The sequence below is a fragment of the Oryctolagus cuniculus genome, chromosome 5, assembly GCF_051225735.1.
Source record: "Oryctolagus cuniculus isolate XC-2025 breed Fujian yellow rabbit chromosome 5, ASM5122573v1, whole genome shotgun sequence".
Classification (NCBI taxonomy): domain Eukaryota; kingdom Metazoa; phylum Chordata; class Mammalia; order Lagomorpha; family Leporidae; genus Oryctolagus; species Oryctolagus cuniculus.
The window spans coordinates 61,660,906-61,682,166 of NC_142871.1; the positions used below are offsets into that span (position 1 = coordinate 61,660,906).

At 41.4% G+C, this 21,261-nt stretch overlaps 1 protein-coding gene and 1 non-coding gene across 8 annotated transcripts in view; both read left to right on the forward strand.

The window, feature by feature from the left end:
- AK9 (adenylate kinase 9) overlaps nucleotides 1–21,261 on the forward strand; it is a 160,785-nt gene that overhangs the window by 64,917 nt on the left and 74,607 nt on the right. For 6 of the 7 annotated variants that reach the window (XM_008263360.5, XM_070073706.2, XM_070073707.2 and 3 more), the window contains 5 exons: nucleotides 11,800–11,944; nucleotides 14,978–15,067; nucleotides 15,156–15,230; nucleotides 19,164–19,247; nucleotides 20,770–20,915. In XM_008263360.5, the coding sequence (XP_008261582.4) occupies nucleotides 11,800–11,944; nucleotides 14,978–15,067; nucleotides 15,156–15,230; nucleotides 19,164–19,247; nucleotides 20,770–20,915 (540 nt within the window). The remainder of the gene's footprint in view (nucleotides 1–11,799; nucleotides 11,945–14,977; nucleotides 15,068–15,155; nucleotides 15,231–19,163; nucleotides 19,248–20,769; nucleotides 20,916–21,261) is intronic. The other variant, XM_089333824.1, reaches the window with a different exon arrangement.
- Nucleotides 16,636–16,916, forward strand: LOC127493376 (small nucleolar RNA U85). Its single transcript, XR_007923429.1, has one exon. It is a non-coding gene; the product is annotated as a small nucleolar RNA U85 (small nucleolar RNA).

The window sequence follows — 21,261 nt, forward strand, 5'->3', positions numbered from 1 at the left end:
ATTTATTTAGCTACATTTGAGTGTTAATGAAACTTGGATTGATTCTAAATGGGAACATTATGAATACTGCCATAAACATACTTGTATGTGTTTTTTGGTGCACACGTACACATATATATATTTTGGAGGTACATCAAGGAGGACAATTTCTGGGACATGGAGTATGCATACATTCAACTGGTGTTTTTAGTGCTAAACTGTTTCCCAAACCAATTTTACTAATTTACAATCCTGTCAGCAGTGTCTAGGAGCTCTATCATTCCATATTCCTACCAGCTCTTTTTTTCTTGTTGAAAATCAGCTATCAATCTCATAGGAGTTCCTTTAGACATGATCTGGCACTTATTTCTTGCAAATTTTAGAATTCTCTCTTCGTGTTGTATTTCTGAAAGTTTGACTATAACGTCAAAGTGGGGTTCTTTTCTGACTGAGTCTTTTTGGGGTCTTATCAGCTTCTTGTATTTGGACATATCTTCTTCCAAATCAAAGACTTTTTCAGCTATTATGACATTTAATAGGTTTTCTAAACCATTCTTCTTTTCCATTCTTTTGGGAACTCTCCAAGTGCAAATGTTGGTTTGTTTGATGTTATCTCAGAGATTAAAAATGCTGTTTTTTTTTAAATGTTTTCAGCTTTTTTCTTCTGTAGGGACAAGATATTTCAAAAATACCCTTTTCAGGATCAGATATGTTTTGTTTTTTTGTTGTTGTGGTTTTTTTTTTTTTTTGGTTTTTTTTTTTTTTTTTTTTTGACAGGCAGAGTGGACAGTGAGAGAGAGAGACAGAAAGAAAGGTCTTCCTTTGGCCGTTGGTTCACCCTCCAATGGCCGCCGTGGCCGGCGCGCTGCGGCCGGCACACTGCGCTGATCCGATGGCAGGAGCCAGGTGCTTCTCCTGGTCTCCATGCTGGTGCAGGGCCCAAGCACTTGGGCCATCCTCCACTGCACTCCCTGGCCACAGCAGAGAGCTGGCCTAGAAGAGGGGCAACTGGGACAGAATCTGGCGCCCCGACTGGGACTAGAACCCGGTGTGCCGGCACCGCAAGGCGGAGGATTAGCCTAGTGAGCCACAGCGCCAGCCCAGATAAGTTCTTTATTTCTGCTTGACTTAATGTATTGTTAAGGCTTGTGTTGCATTTTTTATTTGACTTCTTGGATTCTTCATTTATAATATTTTTGTTGGATTCTTTTTCAATATCTTTATCTCTGTGTTGAATTTCTCATTCACATGATACACTGATTTTCTAACTGTGTGTCTGTATTCTCCTGTATCTCTTTGAGTAACCTTATAATCATTTTTTTAATCCTTTTTCAGACATTTCATCAGTCTCCCTTTCTTTTTAGTCTGATACTGAAGCATTATTGTGTTCCTTTGGGGGTATCATATTGTTTTGGGGATACAGGGGTGTGGGGGGTTCCCTGATGGATTTATTCCAAGTTCTTGTCTCAGCATCAGAGAAGAATTCAAAATAGAGACAGAGTGCAAGAACAGGAGCAGGATTTGTTTAAAGAGCCAAAAAGAGAAAGCACACATTCGGAAGTGAATGTGTGCAGCCTTATGAGAGAGAATCACACGCTCCCCAGTTTGGTTGTCCCCTTTATTCCATTAGGGGTGGTAACCTAATTGATATACAAATGGGGTGGAGTTTGGGTGAGATTCAGTGAGCACGGTGATCTCTGGGAAGGTTTCACAGGATCTCCACATGGAGCTTGACATTCATGTGTTCATCATGGCATCTTCCGCATAACCAAGGAGGCTCAGATGCACCCTGGGAAAATGGACGTACTGAATCTACAAGGGTGGGGTTGGAGTTTTAGCAGTGCAGGGCTACCACAAGGAGCTGGCTGGGAGCCTCTGGGCTCCTTTGTTTACTAACCAGCTCCCTGTCTATCCCATATCAATATTGACTTGCTTTGGCATACTTCTCATGTTCCTATGCTGATTTTTGCACATTTTGGACATCAGTTGTTTCTGTCACTTTTAGGAGATGGTTTTTGTGGATTGAAGGCTTTATCTTTTTTTTTTTTTTTTAATTTTTGACAGCAGAGTGGACAGTGAGAGAGAGAGAGACAGAGAGAAAGGTTTTCCTTTGCCATTGGTTCACACTCCAATGGCTGCCGCTGCTGGTGCGCTGCGGCCAGTGCATCGCGCTGATCCGAAGCCAGGAGCCAGGTGCTTTTCCTGGTCTCCCATGGGGTGCAGGGCCTAAGTACTTGGGCCATCCTCCACTGCACTCACGGGCCATAGCAGAGAGCTGGCCTGGAAGAGGGGCAACCGGGACAGAATCCAGCGCCCCGAAAGGGACTAGCACCCGGTGTGCCAGCGTCACAAGGCGGAGGATTAGCCTATTGAGCCACAGCGCCGGCCAAAGACTTTATCTTGAAGGTAACGCTCCTGGGTGCCACTTTGCTGGCTACTTTGGCTGTCATTCCAATTGTATGCTCTAGTTTAGTCTCCCTTTACTTTTTTTTTGCTGTCATTGATGGCAGCAGTAGTGGCATTGTGGGGTGCTTCTAGAACCCACTATAGTTGTTAGAATCCCTGAATGAGAGAACTGGGAGCAGTTTCTGCTGATGCTGCAAGGAGCCTGGCCCGCAGACTGCCCTCCACCACCAAGTCAGGAGCTGGAGCTGCAAGAGCAGCACTGGTACTGAGGGCAGGTATGGCTGGTACCAGAAACCACCTGCACTCGGTCTGCAGAGCTCCAAGAGCACTGCTGGTGCTGGGCAGGGCAGGTGGGCCCCCGAGTGCTGGCAGAGGGAAAGTGGCCTCGGCTCTAGGAGGGCAGAGCACACACTCCCAGGCCACTCTCCTGTAGGCTGCTTGTGGGTTGCCTGGGGCACAGGAATCCCAGCACAGAGCGCAATCAAGCAGGCTGAGCCATGCGCGTGTGGGAGGGGCTTGAGCTAGGAGCCCTGCACTGGGTGTGGCAGGACCCAGAAACCCCAGGCCAGAGCCCCAAGCTAGTGTGCACTGTACTAGACCAGGCACTGTAGGAAGAGGGACAGGGGCCATGTAGACAGATTGGGTGGGACCACAAGGACCTTGACATTGGCATGGAGTCCCAGTGGGTACAGGTTGCAGTTGCAAGAGTGATGCACTGCAGGCAGGTGGGGAGGGGAAGCAGACGGGAAAAGAAAAGTCGCCAAGAGGTGTGGGGACAGGCTCCCTGCTTCTAGGATCTCAGGGGCTAGATCTCCCCGCTGCTATGCACCCACTGTCCCCTGACATGCTCTGTGGGATAGGGTGTTGCAACTGTTCTTGCCTTGTTGGTCCCAATTGAATCTGTGAGGCTCAGTCTTCCTTACCAAGTGCAGAAAAGTCTGTGGGGCCCCTGGGAAGAAGATATGCGAGAGCTTCTGTCTCCTAGGCAGTGTGGACTCCAACAATGACTCCTTTCTCAAGATGCCAGCACACTGGGGCTGGTGCTGTGGCACAGCAGGTTGAGGCCCTGGCCTGAAGCACCGGCATCCCATATGGGCACCGGTTCGAGTCCCGGCGGCTCCACTTCTGATCCAGCTCTCTGCTATGGCCTGGGAAAGCAGTAGAGGATGGCCCAGGTCCTTGGGCCCCTGCACCCTTGTGGGGGACCTGGAGGAGGCTCCTGGCTCCTGGCTTCAGATCGGTGTAGCTCCAGCCATTGCGGCCATCTGGAGAGTGAACCATTAGATGGAGGACCTTTCTCTCTCTCTGCCTCTCCTCTCTCTGTGTAACTCTGACTTTCAAATAAATAAATAACTCTTTTAAAAAAAAATGGTGGCAGCACACTGCCACAGCCTGTGCCCTGGGGGCTGTGGGGGCTGTGGAGAGCAGACGCTAGGAGTTCCTTCTCTGAAGCAGAGTGGCAGCGAATCCTCCAGGGAGCTCCTCACTGAGCTGCGGGTGTGTGGTGACTGGGTTCCTCTCTGGCGAGGAGTGTCCGTGTCAGGGGTTGGTACCCATGAGCTCCATTGTGGCTCTCATGCCCACCCTTTCCCCTGCAGCAGGAATCCCCCTTCCCCATCCCACACTGGGCTGGGGACTCCCTTGCTGGTTGGCTTTGTTCCCCTCTCCCTGGTGCTGTCCCTGCTCTGTGTCCTACCACTTTCCCACTTTCCTTTACTGAGCTTGGTGCTCTTAACCTGGCAGTCACAGATGTCTCTATTGGGCCACCTGGAATGCATAACTCGAATTTTTAAATATGCAAGAGTTGGAACATATGCTTGAAAAGAAAAGTGAATTTCTCATAAGCACAAGATCATTAATAATTAGGAAAATGTGAATTTAAACTATGATGAAATACTTCTCTTCATCCAATGGGATGGTAAACATTTAATATTGACAAAATCAGATGTTGATAAGGGTATGGAAGACCTGTAAATTTCTTACATTACTAGTAAGGCTGTAGAATAGTCCAAATACATTGAAAATAGTTGGAAAGTTATTATATTTACTGTATGGCCCATTAATTCCACCCCTAGGTATGTACTCAAAAGAAATGGAAACATATATTCACAAACAGACTTCTGTACAGGATAAAAGGAGTTCAGATAAAAAAAATTAGGGGAGGGGCTGGTGCTGTGGTAATAATGGGTAAAGTTGCCACCTGTGGTGCTGGCATCCCATATGGCCTCCGGCTCGAGTCCCGGCTGCTCCACTTCCAATCCAGTTCTCTGCTGTGGCCTGAGAAAGCAGTGGAAGATGACCCAAGTGCTTGGGCCCCTGCACCCATCTGGGAAACCTGGAAGAAGCTTCTGGCTCCTGGGTTTGGATTGGCTCAGCTCCAGCCTTTCCCGCTATCTGGGGATTGAAGTAGCAGGTGGAAGACCTCTCTCTCTCTCTCTCTCTCTCTCTTTCTCTCTGCCTCTGCCCCTCCCCTCTTTGTAACTCTACCTTTAAAATAAGTCAATAAATCTAAAAAAAAGTGGGGTAAGCTACATGTGCTTCATTGGTTATGACAGAGATACTAAAATGAAATATTGGTAGGGGAAATGCGATGAGGGATGTATGGGAACTCTATATCATGACTTCACAAGTTTTGTTTTATAAATTTAGAACTATTAGAACTATTAAATTTAGAGCTATTCTAAAGTAAAATGTTAAAATAAAAATAAGACACTGTACAGATGCTCACCACTGGTCTATTCATGATAGTCAAAACCCGGATGTAGCCCACATGTTCATCAATGGACAAAAACTGTGGTATGGGGCTGGCGTTGTGGAACAGCAGGTTTATCTGCTGCCTCTCTTGCTGGCATTCTATATGAGCAGTGATTTGAGTCCTGGCTTCTCCACTTCCAAGCAAGGTTCCTGCTAATGTGCCTGAGGAAGCAACAGAGGATAGCCCACGTGCTTAGGCTCCTGCCATCCACATGGGAGACCCACTTGAAGTTCCTGGCGCCTGGCTTTAGGCTGGCCCAGCCCCAGCCACTGTGGCCATTTAGGGAGTGAACCAGCAGATAAAAGATCTCTGTCTCTCTGTCTCTCTCTCTCTCTCTCTCTCTGTCTTAACCCTACATTCCAAATAAATAAAATATTAAAAAAAAGAAAACCTAAGGTACATCCATACAACAATAAAAAGGATACCTGGAATAACACTGATGAATGCCAAAAGCATTGTGTTAATGGAGCAAAGCCAAAAAAAAAACAACACATAGTGTATGATTTCATTTATATAAATTCTAGAAAAGGCAAAACTAATCTAGAATGACAGAAAACAGAAGTAGTGACCAGGGGCTAGGAATGAAACCTGAGACAAAGGAAGGAACAGGAAGAGATTGACTACAGAGAGAACTAGAGGGGATTTTTGAGGGTGATAGAAAAATTACCTTGATTGTGGTGGTGGTTATTTGTATATATTTGTAAAAACTCATCAAACTATATACTTAAAATTTATTTGCCATTGTGGAACCATCCCTGCATACTAGGGATAAATCCCACTTGGTCTGGGTGAGTGATATTTCTGATGCATTGTTGGATTTCAGTTTGCTAGTATTTTGTTATCTGTGTTCATCATGGAAGTTGGTCTGCAGTTCTTTTTGTCTGTTGCATTGTTTTCTGGTTTAGGAATTAAGGTGAGGCAGGCTTCATAGAAAAAATTTTGGAGGATTTCCTACCTTTCAGTTGTTTTGAATAACTTGAGAAGAACTGGAATTAGTTCTTTAAAGTCTGGTAGAGGGGCCGGCACTGTGGCGCAGTAGATTAATCCTCTGCCTGTGGCACTGCTATCCCATATGGGCGCCAGTTCTAGTCCCAGCCGCTCCTCTTCCAATCCAGCTCTCTGCTGTGGCCCGGGAGTACAGTGGAGGATAGCCCAAGTGCTTGGGCCCCTGCAACTGCATGGGAGACCAGGAGGAAACACCTGGTTCTAGGCTTCGGATCAGCACAGTTTCAGCTGTTGCGGCCATTTGGGAGGTGAACCAACGGAAGGAAGACCTCTCTCTCTGTCTCTCCCTCTCACTGTATGTAACTCTACCTCTCAAATAAATAAATAAAATCTTAAAAAAAAAAAAAAAAGCCTGGTAGAATTCAGCAGTGAAGCCATCTGGTCCTGGCATTTTCTTGTTAAGAGGGTCTTTATTGCTGATAACAACCTCTGTGTTGGTTATTGGTCTGTTAGGTTTTCTATGTCTTCATGACTCAGTTTTGGTAGATTATGTTGTCAAGGAATCTATCCATTTCTTCTAGGTTTCCCAATTTGTTGGCATTCAGTTCTTTGTAGTAATTCCTGAGAATTCTTTTTATTTCCGTGGTATGTGTTGTTACATTTACTTTTTCACCTCTGATTTTATTGATTTCTGTCCCCTCCTTTTTTTGTTTGTTTGTTTGTTTGTTTGTTTACTTGGGCCAATGGTGTGTCAGTTGTGTCCCGGTTGGGGCGCCAAACTCTGTCCCGGTTGCCCCTCTTCCAGACCAGCTCTCTGCTGTGGCCCGGGAGTGCAGTGGAGGATGGCCCAAGTGCTTGGGCCCTGCACCTGCATGGGAGACCAGGAGGAGGCACCTGGCTCCTGGCTTTGGATCAGTGCAGTGCGCCAGCCGCAGCCCACCGACCGTAGCAGCCATTTGGGGGGTGACCTTTCTCTCTGTCTCTCTCTTTCTCACTGTCTAATTCTGCCTGTAAAAAAAAAAAAAAAAAAAAAAAAAAAAAAAAAAAAAAACTCTCCATTTCACTGATCATTTGTATTGTTTCTTGTTTGTTTTGTTTGTTTCTTCTTGAACTTTAGCTATTTCTTGCCTTCTACTAATTTTGGTTTCTTGTTTTTCTAGTTCCTTGAGATGTATTGATAGCTTGTTTATTGGTGCCTTTCCAATTTCTTCATGTAGGTGCCAATTGCTATAAACCTCCCTCTTAACACTGCTTTTGCTCTATCCCATAAGTTTTGATATGTTGCATTGTCATCTTCATTCACTTCCAGAATTTTTTTTTCAGATTTCAAAGCTTTAATTTTCTTTTTTTTAAAACTTTTTTTTAGTAAATATAATTTTCCAAAGTACAGTTTATGGATTACAATGGCTTCCCCCCCCATAACTTCCCTCCCACTCACACCCCTCCTATCTCCCGCTCCCGCTCCTGCTCCCTCTCCCATTCCATTCACATCAAGATTCATTTTCAATTATCTTTATATACAGAAGATCGATTTAGTATGTATTAAGTAAAGATTTCATCAGTTTGCACCCACACAGAACATAAAGTGAAAAATACTGTTTCAGTACTAGTTATAGCATTAATTCACATTGAACAACACATTAAGGACAGAGATCCCACATGAGGAGTAAGTACACAGTGACTCCTGTTGTTGACTTAACAATTTGACATTCTTGTTTATGGCGTCAGAAATCTCCCTAGGCTCTAGTCATGAGTTTCCAAGGCTATGGAAGCCTCTTGAGTTTGCTGACTTCGATCTTATTTAGACAAGGTCATAGTCAAAGTGGAAGTTCTCTCCTCCCTTCAGAGAAAGGTACCTCCTTCTTTGATGGCCCGTTCTTTCTACTGGGATCTCACTCTCAAATATCTTTCATTTAGGTGTTTTGTTGTTGTTGTTGTTTTGCCAGAATGTCTTGGCTTTCCATGCCTAAAATACTCTCATGGGCTCTTCAGCCAGATCCGAATGCCTTAAGGGCTGATTCTGAGGCCAGAGTGCTGTTTGGGACATCTGCCATTCTATAAGTCTGCTGTGTATCCCACTTCCCATGTTGGATCGTTCTCTCCCTTTTTTATTCTATCAGTTAGTATTAGCAGACACTAGTCTTGTTTGTGTGATCCCTTTGACTCTTAGACCTATCAGTGTGATCAGTTGTGAACTGAAATTGATCACTTGGACTAGTGAGATGGCATTGGTACATGCAATCTTGATGGGATTGTATTGGAATCCCCTGGCACATTTCTAACTCCACGATTTGGGGCAAGTCCGATTGAGCATGTCCCAAATTGTACATCTCCTCCCTCTCTTATTCCCACTCTTATATTTAACAGGGATCACTTTTTAGTTAAATTTCAACACCTAAGAATAAATGTGTGTTAATTACAAAGTTCAACCAATAGTATTAACTAGAACAAAAAATAATACTAAAATGGATAAAGTATTAAATTGTACATCAACAGTCAGGACAGGGGCTGATCAAGTCACTGTTTCTCATAGTGTCCATTTCACTTCAACAGGTTTCCTTTTTTGTGGTTGGTTAGTTGTCACCAATCAGGGAGAACATATGATATTTGTCCCTTTGGGACTGGCTTAATTCACTCAGCATGATGTTTTCCAGATTCCTCCATTTTGTTGCAAATGACCGGGTTTCATTGTTTTTGACTGCTGTATAGTATTCTATAGAGTACATGTCCCATAATTTCTTTATCCAGTCTACTGTTGATCAGCATTTGGGTTGATTCCAGGTCTTAGCTATTGTGAATTGAGCTGCAATAAACATTAAGGTGTAGACTGCTTTTTTGTTTGCCAATTTAATTTCCTTTGGGTAAATTCCAAGGAGTGGGATGGCTGGGTTGTATGGTAGGGTTATATTCAGGTTACTGAGGAATCTCCAGACTGACTTCCATAGGGGCTTAACCAGTTTGTATTCCCACCAACAGTGGGTTGGTGTCCCTTTTTCCCTACATCCTCGCCAGCATCTGTTGTTGGTACATTTCTGTATGTGAGCCATTCTAAATGGGGTGAGGTGAAACCTCATTGTGGTTTTGATTTGCATTTCCCTGATTGCTAGTGATCTTGAACATTTTTTCATGTGCCTGTTGGCCATTTGGATTTCCTCTTTTGAAAAATGTCTCCTAAGGTCCTTGGCCCATCTCTCAAGTGGGTTGTTTGTTTTGTTGTTGTGGAGTTTCTTGATCTCTTTGTAGATTCTGATTATTAACCCTTTATCTGTTGCATAGTTTGCAAATATTTTTTCCCATTCTGTCAGTTGCCTCTTCACTTTCTTGACTGTTTCTTTTGCAGTACAGAAACTTCTCAATTTAATACAATCCCGAATGTTAATTTTGGCTTTGACTGCCTGTGCCTCCGGGGTCTTTTCCAAGAAGTCTTTGCCAGTGCCGATATCTTACAGTGTTTCTCCAATGTTCTCTAATAATTTGATGGTGTTGGGTCGTAGATTTAGGTCTTTAGTCCATGTTCAGTGGATTTTTGTGTAAGGATTGAATTATGTTTCTCCATTCTCTCCTAGCATGTAGAGTTTCTGATGAGAAGTCAGCTGTGAATCTAATTGGAGATCCTCTGAAAGAAATCTGGCATTTCTCTCTTGCACATTTTAGAAAATCTTTTCTTTATATTTTACTGTTGAAAGTTTGACTACAATGTGTCATGGTGAAGATCTTTTCTGGTCATGTCTATTAGGAGTTCTATGTGTTTCCTATACTTTCCTTTCATTCCTTCCTTCTTCAAATTGGGGATGTTTTCTTTACTTATTTCACAAATAGGCCTTCTAGTTCATTCTCTGTTTCCACACATTCATTAACTCCTAAGAACCATATGTTGGGTTGTTTGGTAGTATCCCATAAATCTCCAACATTCTTTTTAATTTTTCTAAGAACTTTTTTTTTTTTAATTGACTGAAAGATTTCCAAAGATTTGTCTCCTAGTTTGGATATTCTTTCTTCTGCCTTACCAAGTCTGTTGTTAAGGCTTTCCACCACATTTTTATTTGATCTGTTGAATTCTTCGTTTCTAATATTTGATACTGATTCTCTTTGAAATCTCAATTTCATGGGAAAAATTTTCATTCATATCCTGTATGGATTAATTTGTAGATTTTCTTCTGATCGCTTTTGAGTAATCCTATGGTTAATCTTTAAATTTCATTTCTGAAATTTCATCAATCTGTTCATTTTCACATTCTAATATTGAGATGTTATTATGTTCCTTTGGTGGGGATAGGGTCATGTTGGCTTCCTTATTTTTGTTTCTTGAATTTCTGCATTTATTTTTAGGCATTTATAGAGATATTTGTTTTTTCCTCTGATGGCTTTTATCTTTGAACTATCCCTCTGTGGCTTAGTGGAATGTCTATACTTTCAGTGAATACCCAGGTGTGTGCTGGGTGTAGCCAGGGAGTTCTGGTCCATGTTCTAGGGTGAAGCAAGTATCCAGAGTAAAACCCAAGTTGGGCGTGGTAGATCTCCTCTTGTTAACAGAAGGAAGGGAATTGTCACTTCTGTTGGTGTGGTCACACTGTCATTTCTCCTCTAAGGTGATCAATGCCCAGGTGTTAGCCCCTAGTGGTGCAGCATTTATCCACACTGCTATGTGAACTGCACAAATGATCTGCACAGTACTCACTCTGAACACGGATCCTGTTGCAATGACCCACCCCACACGACCAAGGAGCTCTGAATGTGTGAAACCACACACAGTGATTGCCCAGAGACCCATCTATCCTCTGTACACTCTCATGCCACCACAAAGTCCCCAGAGTCTCAGCACCCAAGGCTCCCACAGCTGCTGGGTGCAGAGAGTCCACTCTGCCCCACCAGCCTGGCCAGAGAGAGACAGACATTCCCCAAGCCAGCTATCTGTGGGTGCTTGAACCCCAGAGCCTTTGGGATTTTGGGAGTGCCTCACAGTCCTAAGTGCATGCCCAGCCCCCTGTCAACCCTCCCAGCCAAGCTCAAAGCCAGTGGGGATCATGATTTTTCCCTCTGTTAGAATCTCTGGATAACACGTGTACACAAGAGCACTGCTGCCAGTACTACTAGAAGATGGCATCCTGTCTCAGCCAGCTGCTGTCCACACACACACAGGGGCTTTCACGGCTGCCACTTTTGCCCAAAATGGCTTCGGGTGCCATTGTGGGGAGGATAGGGTGAGAGAAACATGCTCCTTTTACTTCCACTGGGTCCACAGGTACCCTTTAGCCCCTAAGGCTGCAGGCCGGACTCACACCACACTCTCCCTCCAATGATATCACCACGGTTGCTGCAGTCTGACCTCACCTCCATCTCCAAGCTGGCACCCTCTCCAGCTCTCAGCTGTTGGAATTATGTGTTATGTCCGTGTTCATGCTGCACACGCACCCCTTCCACACAGGTGCATGGCATTCTTCTTCCTTATGTAGAATTTCCACTGTGATTTTCTCTCTGATTCTCCCCTAAAAGTGCAACTCCTACTTTTTTTTTTTTTTTTTTTTACTATTTAGCTTAGCGAAGTACATAATTCCCTATTCCACCATCTTGGAATCAACCCATGAGTTCTGAATGTAACTCTAAAGGCACTTCAGACAGTGTTAATGTTTTTGGAAGAGAGTGTGAGACAGAGAATGTGTTTAACATTCACAGTACCATGTGCTTATGTTGACTTTCTCAAATGTTCTTTGTAGGTAGTTGACTATAGCACACTTGTTCAACCACGTTTTGAAAAAGCCCGTGAGATGTTAATAGAAAATACGATTACTGAAGCCACTGAAGCAGCTATTAGAACTGTAAAAGAAAGACTTCTAGCAGAACAGCAAGCTAAAATTCAAGGTGAGCCATCTTTTAAAAATGTGTGAAGTTTGGGTGAACAGTTAAACTCAACTATCCATAGCTAAGAGTGGATTGATTTCTCCACCTCTGTCTTTTTTTTTCTATTTATCTTTGTAATGATTAATGGCAGTCCTGTGGTATATGCAAAATTACATACATTCATTTTAAAATAATGTGTTTTTTCTAATTAAGATGATCACTGTACTACATTTTGTGTTAGATAGGTATCATAATCCATTTTTTTCTAGATGGTGTGCAAGTGTTACAAGTAACAAGCAACCAAATTATCCATAATTTTACTCTAGACTTGAAATGCCAACTTTATCTTGATATTAAATTAAGGGTGCATGTTTGTGCAGGCATGTGTGTGTGTGTATGTGTATAAGCTTCTGAGCTTTGTAGTCTAATGATCTCTGTATTTGTGTTATTCACTTTAATGTAGAATATAATTATCAAAGTCTTATGATACTTTTTAAAGCTAGTAATATAAACTCCTCCTGAAAATAGCTTGTTTTATAATTTTTCTCTTTTTATTCTTTTCGTTTATTCCATAAAATGAGTGTTTGTGTGGGCCAGGAATTGTACTAGCTATTAGGAAGCTTTTATAATTTTGTCATGTTCTACAACAAAACTCATTGGGAGGATTGTGTTATTACACAATAAGGTAGGAAGAATTTTCACCTGTAATATTAAATCAGAGTTCTCTTCAACCCTTTGGTCTGTTTCTGTAGCTTTCCATAACATTTTGTAGCTCTCTTCACAAATTGTCCATGTTTTTGTCAATAAGTTTGCTCCAAGATATTTTGTCATTCAGTTACTGTCAAATAGCATCATTTTACTATAACATTGTCTAAGTAGTAATTACCAGTATATTGATAGGCTATTTGATTTTTATATATTTATCTGTAACTATCCACCTCATTAAACTTGCTTCCTAATTCTTACAGAATGCTATTAATTGGTTCTCTGGGATTTTTCACAGCATTTGAAAAAAAGTATAGTATCAACTTCTTTTTCCAATTTTTGTGCTTGTATCCTTTCTTGAATAATTATGTAGACTGGTAGTACTATTATGATGTCAAATAATGATAATGGTAGTGAACCTATTTAAATGGATCCTTGCCAATTTTGCTATATAAAATTATTGAATATTTTGATCTTGGATTACTGCATAAAATTATTAAATGCCTTTTCAGAATCTATTGAAGATAATCATAAACTTTTTAATCTTTTGACTTATTTATTATACTGATGTATTTTCTAACATTAAATCATTTTTATATTTATGAAATAAATCTTTTTTGGTCATGGTGTGTTTTTTCATTATTTTTGTTTTTTTAATTTTATTGTTTATTTGAGAGGTGGAGAGACACAGAGAAAAAAAACAGAGTTCCCATCCACTGGTTCACTCCCAAAATGTCTGCAGTGGCCCTCAGTAAGGGCCAAAGCTGGGGACTGGGAATGCAATACAGGTCTCCCGAATGAGTGGTGGAATCCAGTTACCTGAGTCAGCATCACCACTGCCTCCCAGGGTCCACATTAGCAGGAAGCGGGTCAGAAGCTGGAGCCTGGAATCAAACCCAGGCAATCCATTTTGAGAAGTGTGCATCCTTACTGGCTTCCTAACTGCTAGATTAAATGCCGACCCCTGGAGTATTATTTTATAAGATTTGTTTTTTTACTTTTGCTTGCTGATTTACACTCTCCCTTCATTTATAAGTGTGATTCATTCATACTTTTCTTTTATGTGTGTGTGTGTTCTATTTGTTAGGTTTTTCTATCAGTTTTTTTTTTTATTTTTACCCAAATTGGAAATTTTCCCACCATTTTCTGTGCTCGAAACTTTGTAAGTAACAAGGAAAGTATCTCTTCCTACATGGCAAAGGGTGCTAGACAAGAGTACTTTATTTGCCTGATAAATCTGCCCCCTCTTCTTTCTCATTAGCCTATAAACAAGTAGAAGAATCCATCTTGGTACACATGAAACTACAAAAACTAACAACAAAAAAATTGGGGTGAGAATTGTGGTACAGCTGGTTAATTTGAGGTACCCTCATCTCATATTACAATCAGCCCAGCTGTTGTGTGCATTTGGGAAGTGAACCATGGAAAAAATTTATTCTCTCTCTCTCTCTGTCTGTGTGTGTGTGTGTGTGTGTGTGTGTGTGATCTAGAATGTAAAATATATTTTAGTATGTCTTCAAAATGAAAATCAAAAATTTTAAAATCACAGGCAACTTACAAACAGAAACTGAAGAAATTAGCTCAGTCTACCATGATGGCTTGTTATTCAGCCTACTTAAGACCGAACCAAACGAATTCATGAATGCATTCAATAGATCTTGAGCATATGCTGTGTATGATTTTACACAGTAGGAGTGCAGAAACGATCAAGACATATGAAACCCCGTGCTACTGGTGCTCACATTTCAATAAAGGACTGGGTGGAAGCCAAATGAATAATTATAAAAGCTGTAACTTTGTAGATTTTGGAGTTCTGCAAATTGCCTTTTCCCATAGGAACGTAGAAATAGATGCTGTCTTCCATACAATTCAAACTAAAAGCCTCTTGCTTTTTTTTCTCAAATTCCATGATGATTCTAAATCTGACAGTAACAGGGTTCACCTTTCTTAAAATTTAAAATATTGGAATTTTTGGCTATTGAATTTAACTCAATTTATTTTTAAGGAAAATTTGTCAGAGGAGAATTTAGAGATTTTTTAACAGAAAAAGTCGCACAATTCAGAAGATGGGAGCTAAGATGGTGCAGGCTTCCTGTGTGCCCACCAGTTTCCAAGCTAGATGTTGACATCCCTGACCATGTATAATCCTTGCAGCAATGCTTTGAGTCTAATGATCCTCATTAAAACTGAGACACAGAGATCAAGTGATTTACCGAAGTCACACAGCTCTTAAGTGACAGAACTCAAACCCAGGTCTCTCTGACTTTGAAGCAGTAACGTTTAAACCACTAGACTCATCTCCATATCCCCCAACTACCTCTTTCTAACATGGCGATTACTCTCTTTCAGCTGAGACAACTTTAAGAGAATTTCAAAAACACTTTGGAAGAAAAGAGTTTGAAGAGTTTTCAGAATTGCATTCCTCATTCGGTGAAGAAGGTGAAGAACTATGTTGCTAGAGGTGTTGGCCAGAGCTTTCCTAATCTAGAAAGATCAGTTGGTAAAGTATAGTCTTCTTTTACTGCAGCTTCCATTCATGACAGCCTTTTAGAGGTAGCTGAAGAAGCCAAAACGAAGTCAGAAAATGTCCTCGATGACCAAGGTGCGAATATTGATGAAGACGGTAACAAAATGAATTGCTAGCATTGTGCTTGCAGATCTGGTTTTCCACTAAACTGAACAGCTATGGGAGTGGGCATTTGGCCTAGCAGTGAAGCCGTCAGTTGGGATACAGTGTCCCACACTGGATTACCAGGCCCTGGGTTCATCTCACCTCCTGATTCCAGCTCCCTGCTAATGCAGACTCTGGGAGGTAACAGATGATGGCACAAGAACTTGAAACTCTGCCACCCACATGGTGGCCCTGGATTGAGTTCCAGCTCCTGGCTTAGGTCCAACCCTGCCCTGGCCATTGCAAGGGAGTGACCAGCAGATAAGAACTCTCTGTCTCTCAAGTAAATAAATACATAAAACTGTTTAAAAATAAAAAGTAAATTGAACATCTATGGAACAGAAATAGATATACTACAGAACAGAATATAGAAAACAGGGAGTCAAATACAAGTAGAGCCCAAAGAAATCCTTTTGTCTGTTTCTAAGTGTGGCACAATCATTATCATGTAATTAGAGATACCTTCTTAAAAGCTCTCTTCTTCCTTTAATTTATTAGAATCAGATCATGAATATATAATTTTAACTGAAATTTTATCATTTACGTATTGTACTCTTTAAAACCTTTGCAAAATTTTTCTATTTGTAATTTAACATAATTAAGACCATACAGTATTACATTACATAATTGTAACTGTACTAGGGTATCAGGAAAAGTAGAATTAAAAGATGTTGATTTTGATGCAAAAAATGTTGACATCCATGCATAGTTTTTCTATAATGTGCATTTTCCATGAACTTTTTGAAGACCCCTTATGCTATATGTAATGTAACATTACATAATAGCTATAATTTAAACTAGTTTTACCTTTTTTTTTTTAACTAAGAGAGGGAGAGAGCAACCCCATCTGCTGGTTCACCCCCCAAATGCCTACTAGGAACTCAGTCCAAGTTTCCCACATGGGTGGCAGGAACGCAGTTAACTGAGCCATCACCAGTGCCTCCCAGGGTGTGCATTAGAAGGAAGCTGAAATCAGGAGTTGAACCCAAGCACTCCAGTGTGACGTGCAGGAATATTAACCAGCATCCAAACATCTAGGCCAAATGCCCACCTATTTTTACCTTTTTGACTTATGATGTAGCATAATTGCATTACTTAATTAGAAATACTTTAACCTTCATTTTAAATTATTGTCCAATTTCCCTGTTGTTAGGTAGTAGATTTAAGCAGTTCTTTATGCTAGAAATTTAAGTTATTTATCTTTTTTTGCTACTACAAATAATACTGCAGTAAATTTTTATATAAAGTTTGTCTGCATTGAACTATGTGAAATTACCAGATTAGTGGATATGAGGTGATACACAGGAGCTAGTGGTTCCATATGAAAGTTGTTGCAGCCACATCATGATATCAAGGCTGCTGTGATTCAAGTGGTTTGGCTATACCTGAGGACCTTTGACCTCCTAAGGTCTGAAACCTTGGTGGACAGTGCAGTTACAGTGTCCACTGTAAAGGCATAGCAACAAGACCTTTGTCCTGTTTTTCAACTACCTCTCTTCAGTAGAGATGATGAATCTTTAAAGGTTGTTCCAAATTATGTTCCTCTCACTAGCGTACAGATCACATACCAGTGTTTGCTCTTTCTCAATGTTAGTATAATTTTTACTTCTGAAGTTTACTATTTTACTATTTGTTAACCATTTACATGTCTTCTTTTCTGAGGTGACCATTTTTTGTCTTTGGCCAAATTTTCTGTGTTGTATCAACTATATGTTCTCTGTATAAACTTTCCAGTTTAGTCTATTATTTTTCATTTTTTTTCCAAGTTGGGTAGTTTTTCTTCTTAAAATGTCTTCCCTGGCTCCTGGCTTCGGATCGGTGCAACGCCAGCCATAGTGGCCATTTGGGGAGTGAACCAACGGAAGAAAGACCTTTCTCTCTGTCTCCCTCTCTCTCACTGTCTGTAACTTTACCTGTCAAATAAAAAAAAAATAATAAAATAAAAAAAAGTCTTCCTCTCAACCAGAAATTTCTTCTAGGTCTATCAAACACATTATCACAAAAATGGATTCAAGTTGACAGTGTGACAAAATGATAGAAATATGTTAAGAGAATTTTATTGGTACTTTGTCGCTGAAACATCTGATTATTGCCAGAAGGCAAATTATATCAGTGTACTTAGTTATTAACTATCAGTTATTTAGAATTTCTAATCACCAATTAGCATTAGCCATTTAGCATTATGGAGAACTCTTTGATAAATTAGTATTATATTGTTTAAAAAAAAAAAAAAGGCTACCTGAATCTAGTCATATGTAGATACAGACCTAATTTCTCCATTCCTCATATTTGATGTTAAAGGAATATTGCCGGTGCCGCAGCTCACTAGGCTAATCCTCTGCCTTGCGGCGCTGGCACACCAGGTTCTAGTCCCGGTCGGGGCGCCGGATTCTGTCCCGGTTGCCCCTCTTCCAGGCCAGCTCTCTGCTGTGGCCAGGGAGTGCAGTGGAGGATGGCCCAAGTCCTTGGGCCCTGCACCCCATGGGAGACCAGGAGAAGCACCTGGCTCCTGCCATCAGATAGGCGCGGTGCGCCGGCTGCAACGCGCCAGCCACAGCGGCCATTGGAGGGTGAACCAACGGCAAAGGAGGACCTTTCTCTCTCTCTCTCTCTCACTGTCCACTCTGCCTGTCAAAAAATTAAAAAAAGGGAATATTACTTTTTAAGTAGGAATAGGCTAAGAATAACTAAAAACAGTACATCATCAGTATGTGTGATTGACTTTTCAAGCCTACAGATCCTGCTTAACATTTTGAGATTCAACTTAAGCAACTTTTTTACACTAAGTAAATTCTCAGCCATATTTGTCAAATATTACCTCATCTATTTGGAACAAGAAACTTTAAGAATTAATTCATCCAAAACATATTTATTAAATACCTATACTGTTCTGACTACTTTTCTGGACAAAAGACATCAAAATATCTGTCATGATCGAGCTTATATTCAAGTAGGGAGAGATAGGAAATAAATAAAATAAAATAAAACATGTAGAGTATTAGAATGTGATATCTGCCATGAAAAAATAAAGCAAGGAAGAGTAACCAAGAAAAAAAGAAATTTCTCACACAAACACATTGACACACACACATTCTTAAATCTGTTCTTCAAATTAATCCACCCTTTTTATATCCATTTGTACATGCATCTATAATTTATTTGTTTAGAATGTAGATCTAATGTTTTGTTCAGTTCCTCCTACCAAGTTAGACAGATGTTTGCCTGCTGTTTATTTCAAGCCTAGCAGGTGAACAGGACATTGTCAGCAGCTCACAGATGTCTCCCCTCCTCCCCCAACACAACACCTAAAACCTTCCAAAGGACCACAACCCTGTGCATTAAAATGTTGGCCAACAAGTGGCAGCTGGGAGTCCACTCTCTGCCACCATGGAGTTTCCAGCACTAACCCACAAAGAGGGACCCTCCCCAAGACAGTTTCCTCACTGGGGGAGGCAGTCCAAGTGGGAAGCACTCATCAGTGCCTTTCCCCACTGCTGGAGTGTTACAAGGATTGCCAGCACATGGGAGTGACAAGGCAGCCACCCTACCCTGCAGTCTTTACCTCCTGTGGTCAGGAGGCTGCTGGCATTCTTAGGAAGAGCGCTGTCAATGTTTTTCCTTTTGGAACCACTGGCATCATATTAAACTGGAATTACTCCTGGTTTTGTTACAGCTTAAGTTTCTAGCTTTACTTTCCCCTTGCTAATAGATATGTTTACCTGTTTGAATATTATTGGTTTTTATGTTAATTAAAAATGGGGAATGTGAGTCCTGGGTCCCTGGGCCCCTACTACAATATTCCCTGGAAATGCACCTGCATTTTTCTTTAATGTTCTTTAGATATTAACAATGTTTTATCCACAGATGAAAAAGATATCAGTGAAACATCCACATTTAAAAGGAGTTCTCAAGACCATAGTCAAGATCTGAAGACATATTCAGACAAAGGTAAATTAATATTTGGGCATTTTGTGGTTCTGAAAAGCACAGGTAGCACCTTCAGAATTTAGAAGGAGAAATTTGGGGAGTTTTTTTGTATAAAGTATCAGTATTCAACTTTATCTTAAAGGCTACCCTATTATGAATAGGTTGATGTACAGGAACACAGAAGAGGTGACGCATGATTTATCATTTTAGTGGAAAAAATATTAGGAATACAGGAAAACTATCTTTCTGCTTTTCCATCCCTGGCATGTGACTACCATAGAAATTCACAAGCTGGCTTCTGGAGCTTCAACCATCATTTCAGGAAGAGGGGGGGAAATAAGGGACAAACACTGGTACGCTACCCTGCTGAATTAACTCCCTTAAAGAAATGACAGAAAGACTTGAAGGAAAAAAATATGTTTGCATTTTTTTGACCATCCAGGCTATAAGGAAAGTTGCTCGAGTCTAAGAGAAGGTAGTTTTAAAAAAAAGTGGAGAGAGTGCATCTCAGGGAAGAGTTAGGGAGAAAACAGCAGAGGAAAGTCCACACAAATTCAAGGGACACTGGACCTAAGTGGAGGGTGTGGACATGCACAACTCAGCAGCCGAGCGCCTCAGCACCAGCTTTGGAGAGTGAGGTGAGACCAGACTGCAGCGGCCCAAGCCATTAGCAATAAAGCTGCAGGAAGAGCCTGGTAGGATTCTGGCTTGGAGCCCTGTTGGGGACAGTGTACCAGCCCAACTAGAGGAGAAAAAAAAGGAGGCACGTTTCTGTCTTCCCAGCCACCCGGCACCTGCGCCCTGTAACAGGCAGAGAGAGGGCGGGCACCATTTTGGACATAAGTAAAAGCTGCACCAGCTTGTATCTGCGTACCCAGCAACTAGCTGAGTGGAGACGCCCAAGTCTTACTGGGAGAACTGACAGGGGGCTGGGTGCTCATGACTGTGAGAGGCTTGTGCGCCAGGACTGTGAAAACATTGTGGCTGTGTGGGAGGACCCAGGGTGTGGCTGGGACTTTGGGCAATCACTATGGGTGCCTCCACACACTCTGGGCTCCCAGATTCACGGGTGAGGGTCGTTGCTCCGGAATCCATGCTCACACCAAGGACTGCACAGATCCTGTGTGTGGTTCCTGTGGCAGTGCAGACAAATACTGTACCCACTGAGGCTACCAACCAGGCACTGGTCTCAAAGTAGAAACTACAGGACCATGAGACTATGCCAACAGAGCAGAACAAACCTCCCCTCTGATTAAAAAAAAAGAAGATTTACCATGCCCAATCTAGGTGTCCACTGTGATGTGACTTCCTCTATCACTTTCTGATGCACTGCCTTTAAATCACTGTCCTGCTGATTTGTGATTCCGTGGTGCCCAACTTAACATTTCCCCTCTCTGGGCTTAGTTCCACTTCGATAGCCTGTGTTGCAGTACCAAAAAGATAATCTTTCTTGGCTCAGGAACTGACAGTCATGCTTTATTGCAAATAGTATTGTCCACTCAAGGTGTAAGTGGCATTTATTTATTAACTTGATTTGCTTTAGCCCCAGTAGAAGTTTCAGTAGAAGTCACTGCTAATCATCCAGCAGTTATTTCCATACTTGAGGAGACTATAAAAACAACTAAAGACTTGAACTTTGAACAGCCATATGAAAAACATGCTGAAATCTTGGAGGAAGTCCTCAGGGAGGTAAGAAAAAAAAAATCCAACCTGCTAATTTCTGTCATTGACATAACTATAACTAACAAAATATTAATCTATTGTATATATAATTATTTTAGTCTTATCTTACAGTATTGAAATGTATAGCCTTAAAATTCACACACATTTTGTAGTCCACATGCTTATGTATGAAATAGTCCAGTGAACAATTGCGGATGTTCTTTAAGTTTTCAGTTAGCAACAAAATTGTGTTATATAATTTCATAGCTTTGACGTTCATCCATTAACTTCCGTTGTCTGTGATTCAGTTCCATTGGTAAAGAGAGTGCCTGTGAAGCCAGAACCAAAGTCAGATATTTCATCCATGAGTCAA